The 12,577-nt window shown below is 35.3% G+C and overlaps 1 protein-coding gene across 1 annotated transcript; it reads right to left on the reverse strand.

Annotated features, from left to right (window-relative positions):
- Positions 1–3,010: 3,010 nt before the first annotated feature.
- Positions 3,011–4,457, reverse strand: LOC141632681 (uncharacterized). Its single transcript, XM_074445204.1, has 4 exons — positions 4,344–4,457; positions 4,147–4,254; positions 3,403–4,049; positions 3,011–3,344 (listed from the first exon to the last, which is right to left on the reverse strand). The coding sequence occupies exons 1-4, from the start codon at positions 4,455–4,457 to the stop codon at positions 3,011–3,013; spliced, it is 1,203 nt and encodes a 400-aa protein (XP_074301305.1).
- Between the last annotated feature and the right edge of the window lie 8,120 nt (positions 4,458–12,577).

Here is a 12,577-nt window from a genome sequence, read left to right on the forward strand (position 1 = left end):
CTAAATGTGAGAGATCTTGTCAATTTATCATCTATCACCTTTAAGTGAACTAAGTCGGCGAATTGTAGATAACCATAAATTGACAATAGCGAAATAATAATTTAAAGGGCATAAATAAAATGCATGTAGCGGCGATTTGGCATGAAAACAAAGCAAAAATAAAGGCATGTAAAAACCGAATTCCTAGTATGGCCACCTAAAACTAGCTACTTTAACTAGTCTATTACATATTCGGAAACCAACTCCTTAGCCCCTAGAATCTTCATTGGATCTCCTTCCAATATGCCACCGTCTTTTGGAAACACCGGTCTTTATCGAATCTCCTTTTCGAAAGGCACCGTCTTATGGTCCGCCGTAATTACAAAATAATTACTAAAATAAATGAATTACATTACATTTCTTATTATATATTAATGGAAATAAAAAAAAAACTATTAAATATTACAGACGGGCGATACGAGATCGCATTTAATTTATAAACCAACTGGTATTCCCTTACATTACGGGTCATATCGATTATAACTAACTTGGCCATACTAGGTATAAATTATATGAATAATAAATGAATATAATTCATAAAATAAAGATAACTGTTATCTAAATATAAAAACAATAAAAATCATGCCAAATCGCCCTAAAAACAATCATTTGATATTAGCTCGGTTTTAATGGAATTAAGCGATTTTTAACTATTAAAAATCTATAATTAATACTTAAATCATATTTAAGGTTAAGCTAACTCTCTAAATAGATTTAGAACTCAAAATTAGTCCCCGCTGATTTATTGATAATGGATTAGCTTAATATTGCTCTAATTGCTAATTACGGAAATTTTAAAAATAAAACTTTGTAAATTCTGGAATATTTTCAAAAACTCAAACATCTAAAAATTATTTCCCAAAAAAATATTTTGTATCAAATACATAATATATTTGTCTTTTACACAACTTTTACGATCTAATTCCAAATTAATCATAAAAATTATGAAAAATTCAAATTGAAATTTTTTATTATTTTGGAACATCTTCCAGAACCTAAAATGGTAGAAAAAATAACAAAAAATTCGACCAAATAATTTTTGAGAAAAACAATCCCGTTTTTTTTTTTTTTTTTTTGCAAAGAATTATTATTTCATTTCATAAGTGAAAGAAAATTACAATTTGCAAAAGCAATAACCACTAGAGAATGCACTAGGTACTAGAGAAAAGCTAACTATTAGACAACTAATTATAGAATCATGAGTTATACTAGAAGACTTCATCAACACCCGAATGGCAACAATGAACTTAATGATCAGACTTAGTACAGGATATAGTAGTAACCAACTCCTGGGAAAGCATCCTACCAGCACGATTTATCCCTATCCATTTCAGGATATCAGTCCACCTAGCATAAAAATAAGAGCACAGGGAGAAAAGAGGATTATGAGTCTCTTCCTACTGTTCACAGAGGACACAACGATTGACAAATTGGAACCCCCTGCATTTGATATCATCAACAGTAGCTAATTGATGCTGAACAACCATGGATCGGATAACTCTGGTGCTAAGAATAATTCCAAAATAGGCCAGACTTTTAGTCCAGGGACCAGCTGAGAGACTAGCTCTCAGAAACTGATAAACTATACCAGGTGAAAGAGCATTCCCTTTTGACCAGCTACATAAGAGAGCATTAGAGGATTGCACAGTACCAGTCAGAGCAATGAACCTGTCACGAGCTTTCAGAATATCCTTAAAACTGGTGGAAAACCAATCCTTGCTGGTAATAGTCCAGATGGTATGCTGTTTGAGAATATAACTGGCATACCACCGAGCCCAGAGACCCTCAGGAGGCCTGGAAAGCTTCCACACCCACTTCAGTAGTAAGGATGCAGATGTTAAATCCACCACTGTCCCAGGGAGAACAAATATGCTTCTAACTTTTAAAGACCATCTTTCTGTGGCCATCCGAGCAGCCCCAGAAAAAATCCTTGCAGTATTGATTTAAGTTTTTTAATAACACCCATAGGCAGCAGGATGCAGAAGGACCATAAATTCTCAAGACCAAAGACAATAGAATTAATCAATTGGAGCCTATCAGCATTGGAGATGAGCTTTGAAGACCAGTGCTGACAAGCATTCTAAACTTTGGTAAGCAAAGGATCAAAGAGAGCAACATTAATTTGAGAATCATTAAGAGGTATGCCTAAGTATCTAAATGGGAAGGACCCCTTAGAAAACCTAGTGGCTAACAGGATCGCCTGCTTGACAGGAGGAGACACACCACTAACATAGATGTTAATCCTGTCAACATTAGCAGCTAATCCATAAAGAGCAGCAAAATCAGATAAAACATTCTTAACCGCTAGAAAAGATGGAACATCCCCTCCGATAAAGATCATGAGATCATCTGCAAAAACTAAATGAGTAACATTGATCTTACTGCACTTAGGATGGAGGGAAACAGATTCTTTTTGACTAAGAATTCTCAAGTATCTAGAAAGGACTTCCATGCTCAAGAAAAAAAGATAAGGAGATAAGGGATCTCCCTGTCTAATGTCACTTTTCCCAGGAAAGAACCAAGATACACCTCCATTGATCTTAAAAGATTACCAAGTGTTAGTAATGCAACCCATCACCCATTTTATGAATAAAGGAGGGAATACAAAGACTTGCAACATGTTGGCAATTAATGTCCATTGAAGAGTTTCAAAAGCTTTTCTGAAGTCAACTTTAATAAGACATCTAGGGGAAATATTTTTCCTGGAGTATCCTTTGACCAGGAGCTGGGACAACATGATGTTCTCAAATATGTTTCTACCCTTAATGAATGCAGCTTGCTCTTCACCAATGATGTTGGGAAGAACTTGTTGCATCCTGTTAGTAAGAATCTTACTAATGGTTTTGTAGAATACTGTGCAACAAGAAATAGGCATGTAATCCATAACTGAAGCAGCAACAAGATTTTTAAGAATTAAGGAGATGAGGGTAGAGTTTGCTTGCTTGGGCATGTGTCCAGTTTTGAAAAAACACTAAACAGCAGAACAAAAATCAGAGCCAATGAGAGGCCAGGCTGATTTAAAAAACCCAAAAGAGAATCCATCAATCCCAGGACTACTCTCAGAATCAATGCTAAAAACAGCTTTTTGAATCTCATGACAGGTGACAGTCTGAGTGAGGGAGGGATGATACATAGGAGAAACCTTAGCTCCCATACTCAGAAAGGAAGAATCAAGCTGGGTAACCTCTTTGGCTTTACCAAGAAGTTCAAAATTGTAATCCTGGAAGGCAGCACTGACATTATCCAGTCCTAATTGAAGAAGACCATGCTGATCTTGAATAGCTCCAATAATTTGCTGGTGCTTTCTTTCATTGATTTTAGCAAAAAAAATATTTAGAACAACTATCTCCCTGCTGAATATGCCTAATTTTATCTCGTTGAGAAAGCATAGCTAATTCAGCAGTTTTAAGTCTGGAAAACTCAGCAAGTCTAACTCTCTCCTCCTGAATAAGGTCAGTGGAAAAAAGATCAGACCTAAGTCTGGATTGACAGTTGAGAAGAGCATTCTTGGCATCCTTAACTCTAGCCTGAATCTGACTAAAATTCTCCTTATGAAGGTTAGCAAGAGCATGTTTGACATTCTTAAGTTTCTGAAAGAAGCAAAAAGAAGGACTACCAGTCTTGGACGTACACCAAGCATTGACAACAGTGCTCTGATAATCAGGGTGAGTTATCCAACTATTAAGGAAACTAAATCTCCTAACCACCTTATATTCCTCAGAAACAAAGACAAGGACAGGAAAATGATCAGAAACCCCCATTTCCATGAATTGGCCATAAGAAGTAGGAAAAGAGGAGGACCAATGCAGATTAACCAACACCCTATCAAGTTTAGACCAAACCCTGGTGGAAGCATTTTGCTTAGTAGTCCAAGTCAAGTCATTACCAGTACTAGGCAAATCATCCAAAAAACAAGAAGAAAGACAAGCATTAAAGTCCTGCATCTCAAGTAGAACAGGAGGATTATGGCGTTTTTTTCTCCTCAGGACACCTGACAATGTTAAAATCCCCTAAGATAATCCAGGGATCAGTAGTACAATAAGCACACAGCTCATTCCACAGGTCACTCCTAGAAGAAGCATCATTGTGGCCATATATGATACTAACACAGAAATCCTTTTTAGTTCCATAATGATGAGCCTTGCAACTGATCATCTGACTAGTGATGACTTGATGAGAAATAGAGATAGTAGAAGGATTATAGAAAACCAAATTCTGCCATTATGATGATGATCATAGTTGTGAAGAACATTCCAGTTGCCAAACATCCTCTGGACAATAGAGGAGGCTTTATGAGACTGAACTCTGGTTTCCAGAATACCCAAAATATCAATCTGATGATCCAATAAAAGAGTTTTTACTTCCTGCTGTTTGATAGGACAGTTAAGTCCCCTTATGATCCAAGATGCAATCTTCATGAAAGTAAATTATCAGGAGGGTCAGGGACCAAACCAGTATCCAAACCACTTGGACATTCTTGATGCTTTACAGTATCCAATCCTAAGGAAGGAAGAACAGAAGAAGAGGATCTCTGGCCTAGCTGAGAGAATAATGAGCCTACATTCCTCTCCTCTGAAAGACCAACCTGAGAACTAGCTACTGAGGTACCACCTAGTCCAGTTTTACCCACAAGATCAAAACTCAACTTTTGATCAGAATTAGTGCTAATTTTGCCCTTAAAAGCTTGTTTTTTCCTAGCTTGAGCAGAGCTTCCTGAGTGCTTTACAGGTCCATGCTGTGGAGAAGAAGAGACAGAAAGGGAGGATCTTTGGCCTAGAGAGCCTACATTCCTCTCATCTGACCCTAATTCATTCTCAGACGGACCTGAGATACCACCTGACTCTGCAGCTATCTCAGTAGTATGTAAAATCTCCTCCTCTGATAACGCTTGAAAAGAATTATCAGAAATGGGAATGTCTAATAAATCATTCACACCCATATCAGACACATTGGTTGGCTCAAGAGACCTGAGATCAAGAAGATCCTGAGGACCTTCAGGTTCCTCCAATTCTTTGGTAGAAGGAACCACAACAGGAGTAGGTAGAATCCTAGCATCCTTAGATGTAGAAGCCTTAGAAGACCCATCAGAAGACACAGGAACAGGAACAATCTTGTTCTTTTTGCAAGTGGTAACAGTATGACCTAGCTTACCACAACACTGACAAAAATAGGGTAACCATTCATAGACAACCCTTTGGGTCAGCTGACCAAGATGTGGAGTGTTAATAACCACTTGAGAGGGAAGGTCCTAAGATACATCAGCCTCAACTAAAACTCTGGCAAAAGACAGTTTTGATTTGGCAGTTATAGCATGGTCAGCAAAGAGAGGTTTAACTACTTTACTAGCCATCTTATTTAAGACCACATCAAACCACATAAAAGGATCAAGACCAGGGAAAAGAATCCATATAGCAACCTTAGCCACTTTCTCCATTTTTATAGAAAAAGAAGGTCTCCATTGCTTAAGTATCAGAGAATTAGGGCCCACCATCCAAGGTCCTTGTTTCAGATCATTATTCATAGCTAATTCATTGTCAAATCTGAATGTAAACCACCCCTTCTTAAAATATTGGACAGTAGGGGAGGCTAGATTGACCCAACTCTTAGTAACAAACTCTTGAACAATCTTAAGGGTAGGCCTTCCACCACGGACATGCCCAATTTTTGAGGAGAATCAAGAAATTTTCTCTAGGTACCACTAGTAACAGGAACAGTCTTAGCAACATCAGTATTCACAAGATTATTTACCACAGTAGTATCAACAGTATTAATCACAGACTAATCCGTATGAGTTTTAGGTAAAACAACTTTGTTTACTTCCAAATCATTAGTATTATCAATAGGATGTTCAATGCAACCAGAATCCGCAGCCAATTCAGTATGATGAACAAAATTAGGTTGCGAAGGAATCAGTACAGGAACTTCAGAAATTACCGAAGTAGGAGGAACAGAGTAATTTCCAGAAATTCCAATAGTAAAACCGACATTAGTAATCCGAGAAGCAAAAACAGAGATAGTAGACTTCCGAGCTGAAGAATTGCTTCCAACAACTTTCATGGCGGAATTAAGAAGCGCATTAACAGTGTTAGGTTTACGTGGAATCAAAGAGTGCGCGGTTTCCCCTAATTCAGAACCAGGTTCCATTAATTGAGAATCAATGACTTCATTAGTGACCTTAGTAACCATAGATTCTCTGGAGTGAGCAAGACGAGCTCGGGTGCGCGCCATGAAAGTGATCGAAAAGAAGAAAAAACAGAGTTTTAGGCGAAATTCGCCATGAAAACGGAAAAAAAAGGAAAGTTTGTTAAAGAGAGAGCAAATTTTAGAGAGAGAAAATTTAAAGAGAGTTAGTCTTTTCAAAACAATCCCGGTTTATCGGTTTTTATCTCATAAAAACAATAAACACTCAAAATTAATCAAATTAATTTTTTCAATTTCACTTCTACCAAGTAAAATATGCATGTGACTAAAAATAATTTTCTTAGCCCCTGAAAATTTCGTTTTATAATATTTCACAAAAATTATCACTTTATATCGATTTTTATTATATAAAAATTAATAAACATGTAATATTGACTAAATAATTCCGAAATTTTACTTACACTAAGTAAAATATGCATGTGTAACTATATAAAATTTTCATGGCCATAAATGATATGAAACTATTTTTAGTTAACTTTTAACCAAAATTGAGCATTTTGTCTTGATTTTTAGTCGAAAAATGATAAAAACTAGCAATTAAATTCCAAACCTCACCAAATTTGACCACAAACATTTTAAGGTCAGTAGGTGAACATGCAAGTGAAAATTTTCGTGCATATCAAATTTTACCATAAAATTTTGATTTTACCAAATTATCTCATAACTCGGTTTTATTCTAAAAATCAACATGCATGCAACAACTGAGCTCTAATACGACTTGAAAGTCCTGGACCCCTAATTAGAATCCTCTAATTAGTGACAAAAAATTACATTAACTTTGTGTCTTAAGTGATCTAGTTACATGCATGCTAATAAATAAAAAATAAAAACTTAAGAGATGAGATTACAACCTATTCTTCATCTACCATGGCATGATCATCTTCATCTACACCAACTCTTGATGTCCCAAGCTCCATGCATGATGATCCTTCATCCTTGTGATGGTCCTCCAACCATCAAGAATCCAAAGTAGGATTCCTCCTTCCAATGGCACCAAAGATTTCACCCCAAAATTACTAGTAGTATTAACTAGATATTAAGTAGTAACATACCCTTAATAATATTATAAATATTATTAATACATTAGTAATATATGATGTATAATAATTTGTGTGTGAATTATTTGTGATTTTGATCAACTTTTGATCAAAATATGGTGAGAAATATGATGAAGAATGATGAAAAATTATAGAAAACAACTCTTGTTTTCACGTTGAATGGACCATCTATTATAGGTTGCTTTTGAGACTTATTTTTATCTTACATCATCCACATGCAACATCTCTAGTAAAGTAGTATGTGATGACTATTATCACTACACTCACACGCCACTCAACGTGTTTTTGGTCTATTTTGACTTTCGACATTTGTCCTATAAATACTTGTAAGTCTTATATTTAATTATCTTATATAATTAAATATTAATTTGATCATTTAGCAATTAAATGATACAAATTTGTGAATAATATACACTTAACTTTAAGTGATATTTGAACATTATATCAATATATAATGGGTCCCATATTGCCCAATTAGTTTAATTTACAACTTCTTGTAAATATAATTAACTAATTACCTCTACCTCAAATAATATACAAAACCTCAATTAATTTAGTTAATTAACTTTTAATTACTAAATTAAATCTTATTTAATCACATTAACATAAGATACAAATTATTAATCAATTATCATATAATTGAATAATAAACTTAATTGACTTGAGTTCTAAACTCAATATCAAATAATAAACTCACACGACTAACTATTTTAGTCGATTCATATAAGGAACTAATTTATTTGTATCAAATACAAAATATTAGTTTTTCCATTGGGGCTTCATCCTATAGGTGTGACCGAAAGGGATCTGCTGAACACCGCCGTCATACGACAGTAACGTCAATTTCTAGTTAGCCAACTGTTACCGATATACGTTGAACAGCTGACGAGTATTTACAATAAATATCCCGGTTATGTTCCTTTAATGAGATTTATTAAGTAAACGCACTATTGTGGAGGACACTCACTCCAACACAAGAATGGTACATAGTCTGATCGGAAATAATATTGACTAGAAAAGTTCTGACTTGGGAAGAACGTATGTCTGGCCCCAAAAAGAATTTGTGAATCAGATTACTAAAAATCTGATGGCCACAAAACTCATCAAAAATGAAAATTAATGCTAACTCTTGCAAATAATCATGCATAGGTTTATCAAAGATGTAAATAACAGCCTCAACAAAACAGTACATCATCACTTTAGATCCTTTAAGATTGCTATTGATATCAAATATGCCAAAAACATGAGTCAAATTGAAATCCATCGTAAGAAAAATTGACATCTTGATGTCAAGACTAAAAAGAATCCGTGAAATACGAAAAGCACACCAGAAAGTTGTGGCCAGGTCAAAAAGGGGTCTATGGACGACGCATCCAGGTCGGAAAATATTGGTAAAATAATTTCCCAAAAACCATCAACTACAATGCTTGGAGAAACATACAAACTAACCTCACTTTCAAGAGATATAGTGAAATCACTTAAAGCTAGAAAATTACTACCAGAAGTAAGAATAAAATTGTCCAACAAAAAATTTTTTGTCGAAATAGATGCTTTAGTATAGGCCAAGAAGCAAATTAAACACAGAAAAAAAAATTTCGGTCTTGCTGCAGTGATAAAAACCACACCACAATCACTACGAGGATACTGTTTGTCCAGTTTAATCAAAATACCAAGAGACACTCTTGATAAACAAGCTATTGGTAGAGCGTTACAGTTGCGGAAATAAACTCCGTAATTGTTCAAAGAATATTCTAAGACTAAAGCAAAAGAGTCAGCAAAAGCATTTCTAACAATAATCACCTGACTAAAACTACAATGATTATAGAAGATGACTAGATACAAAAAGCTAGCGATTTACACCACGAAGTTGAAAGTAGTATTGCAACGAATACAGAGTTATGAAATGAAACCATACTGACAAGAAAACTTCTGATTGGGGGGGAGTCTAAAGCCAAAGTTTCTTTAATGTAGACAAAATGCTGATAACAACTCTCCGGGTCTAATTTGGAGAGCAAATCAATGTCCACAGACAAAGAAACGGAAGAATTAGACAAAAGGAGAGATTCCAAAGAAATTAAACACTCAAAATCGGGCGGCTCAATAGGATAAATACAACTTACTTCAGAACGGTTGCGACGTATTTGGTGATCTGGAATCCAAGCACACAGAAAGGTTTGTCTTCCAGGAGCGGTATCTCGCCTCTTCTTGAAATGGCAACAGAGATTCTGCAACAAAGAATATATAGGCTGTTTTGTTTGTATTGCCCCTTAATGTCAGTTGTGTGAAATTTATGTAACCTAATCTATCTGCTGTCTAATGTCACAATTTTGTCACATTTCTTAATGGTGACTTATATGTTATGTGGTTGACTTAACTAGAAAATCCCTTTATATAATAACACAAATTACTCCGTATATAATAAGACAGACTCACACCGTACGTAACCTTTCATTATGTAAAAACCCATTTATTTATTACTATATAAAAATGGATGTTTATTTATACACAGAAATCGTCTCACAATGTAAAATCGTCTCACTCGATTATTATTATTGATTTTGTAACGATATAGACTTCAAATTTGGCTAATTTTAAACATAGACAAGCTTAAGGCTTAAGCTAATGAAAAGTTTGTTATTTATCCCAAGGGATTTTTATGATTATTGATTAACTATATTTGATCGGGAGTAACTTAACCGATTCATTTTTGATGGAGTTGATAACATCAGCTGTTCAATTAAAACTTTTTTTTTGGTTCAAATGAGCTAACTATGTCGCGGGTGTGAATCAAACCCCCAACTTCGTTTTATTAGACAAAAACACAAACTTTTTTTGCAAAATTGATATATCAGACACTCTTAGACCTTGATGCTTCTGACAATTGAGTTGCAACAGAGTCAAAGTAACTGTTCAGAATAAAACTCCAACCCATATGAGTTATACATGTAAGGATCCCACATTGGAGAATTAGAGAAGATTATTCCAGTATATAAGGCAAGGGGCTACTCCCTCTATTGCCAATTAGTTTTAGATTGGAACTCTCTTAGTCTTGTATTGTGGACTTGATGTATCACTTTTATATACACTTTTATAACTCCTTTCATGATGTTTTATATACCGTTTTCGTGCCTTTTATGTCATTTAAATGCCTTTTATAGTGAATTGTCGATACTGCCGCTATTTTGTGTTTTAATGCAGAAATGACGCATTACGAGGTGAATCGAGTTAAGATGAGCATTGCGGTTATGGCATAGTGGAATAAACGAATCATGGAACGGGAAACAAGGAGACTTAAAGACGAGAAGAGAAGTAAAGAAGAAATCAAGCTGGAACCTTAGTTCCTCGATCGAGTAGCAAGTGGGCTCGATCGTGTAACATGAGGGCTCGATCGAGGAACCTCTTTGTCGGTCTTGTTTCCGTATTTTCCTAAAACACGTATTTTTGTAATATAAATTCTAACTCGTAGGATTTATTAGGTTACGCTGATTATTACTTTTGGACGGCGGGAAACATACTTTTGCATTCGTACTTTGTTCTTAATCATTCCTTGTTAATTGTTAAGGTACTAATCATTCCTCATTAATTTAATCATTCAAGTTTTATGCTTTCAATTGATTGTTATTATTTCATGTCCTTAATTATGTTGTCATCCATCTTTATTGTTGTTGTTGAATTCAATATGAGTAGCTAAATTCTTGATCTAGAATGAAGGGGATCTAGGTTAATTAGAAAGGGGAATATTAATTGATTGCTAGTAATATCACATGAGTTATCGTTTGATTATTGTTCTTATTCTAATTAATTGATTTAGGCTTGAATTGATAATTAGTGTAACGAATTAATACTTTCACCGACAGGGTTAGAATTAATATAGGCTGCGATAATCAAATAGATTGTGTTTAATAATAGCGATTGCATGTTAGACTTGATCTAAAGGACATAATAGAATTGATCAATCTTGTGACCTTAGATAATTCGATTGACCTAGCAATTGATTAAGAATTCCCATATAATTGACCTAGTGAACCGAAAATCCTAGACTTTTAATACTTTCATTATACACCTTTTATTTACCTGCTATTTAGTTGATAGAAAACAAACAAACCAAAACCCCCAAGAAATCGTTTACCTTCAGACGATCTAAATATTAGCAAACTGATTATTACCGCCTCCATGTGGATTTGATACCTGTCTTGCCACTAGCTATTTTTTAGTAATGAGATAGATTTATTTTGATATTGGTGATACGACTTTAGCCCTATCAAATTTGGCGCCGTTGCCGGGGAGGCAACACTTTTCTGGTTTGTGTTTGTTTACTTTGTCTTTTTGTCTTAGGGAACCTAGTTCCTTGAGACCGTTCGCACACTTTTTTGTTAGTTTCGTGTATGCCCAGGTCAACTAGGTCCAAGATCCTTCCAACATATCCCGAGCCAGAGAAGACTTTTCACTACAGACGAAAGTTTTAGAAAGAAGTGGGTCAAGTAGAAGACTTGAGTATACATGACGTTGAGACGGAGCATTCTATTACTTCAGAAAATCAGTCCTTTGAAGAGGACATTCTTTCTGATCTCGAAATTCCAGTTGAAGTTCACGTTCCTGAGATTACCATCATGCCTACTTTAGCAAGTCACGCCGAGCCTACCTTGATTCTATCTCGAAAGGATTCAAGCTTCCTACTACTGATAATGGCACCTTTGGCATTCGTCGATCTTACATCAATTTGGTGGAGCAGAATTTATTTGGAGGGGCAGCTGCTGAAGATCCTGCGAACAGCTGGGGTGACACAAGATCAGGTAAAGCAGGTGCTCTTTCCCTTTTCTTTGAAAGATGGAGCTGCAGAATGGTTGTGAGATCAGGTAGAGTTGGCACCACATAAGAGAGGTAATCGTACATTTTTACCGCCATCAGCTTATACCTTTTCACGGAATGAGAAAAAAGAGTTATGTTCATGCTTGAATGGAATTAAAGTGCCACATGGTTATTCATCGAACATCAAAAGCCTAGTGTTGATGCAAGACCTAAAACTCACCGGGTTAAAGTCACATGATTGTCACACTTTGATGCAACAATTACTACCTGTGGCTATTCGTTCCATTTTACCTCAAAAGGTAATATACGCTATAACTAGATTATGTCTCTTCTTCCAGTCCATATGCGAGAAAGTCATCGATCCCGATGACGCGAATTCATTACAGGACCTCGTTGTAACCTCTCTTTGTCAGTTGGAAATGTATTTTCCACCCTCTTTCTTCATTATAATGATTCATCTGACCATTCAA

This window comes from Silene latifolia, chromosome Y (genome assembly GCF_048544455.1).
Source record: "Silene latifolia isolate original U9 population chromosome Y, ASM4854445v1, whole genome shotgun sequence".
NCBI classification, from domain to species: domain Eukaryota; kingdom Viridiplantae; phylum Streptophyta; class Magnoliopsida; order Caryophyllales; family Caryophyllaceae; genus Silene; species Silene latifolia.

Excerpts from the sequence above, each read along its gene's own strand:
- LOC141632681 (XM_074445204.1), bottom strand. The coding sequence starts at position 4,457 with ATGAAGATTGCATCTTGGATCATAAGGGGACTTAACTGTCCTATCAAA. Across the intron at positions 4,255-4,343 it reads TGGGTATTCTGGAAACCAGA|AATTTGGTTTTCTATAATCC; the intron begins GTTCAGTCTCAT and ends TCATAATGGCAG. Across the intron at positions 4,050-4,146 it reads GAACTAAAAAGGATTTCTGT|GGGATTTTAACATTGTCAGG; the intron begins GTTAGTATCATA and ends GGATTATCTTAG.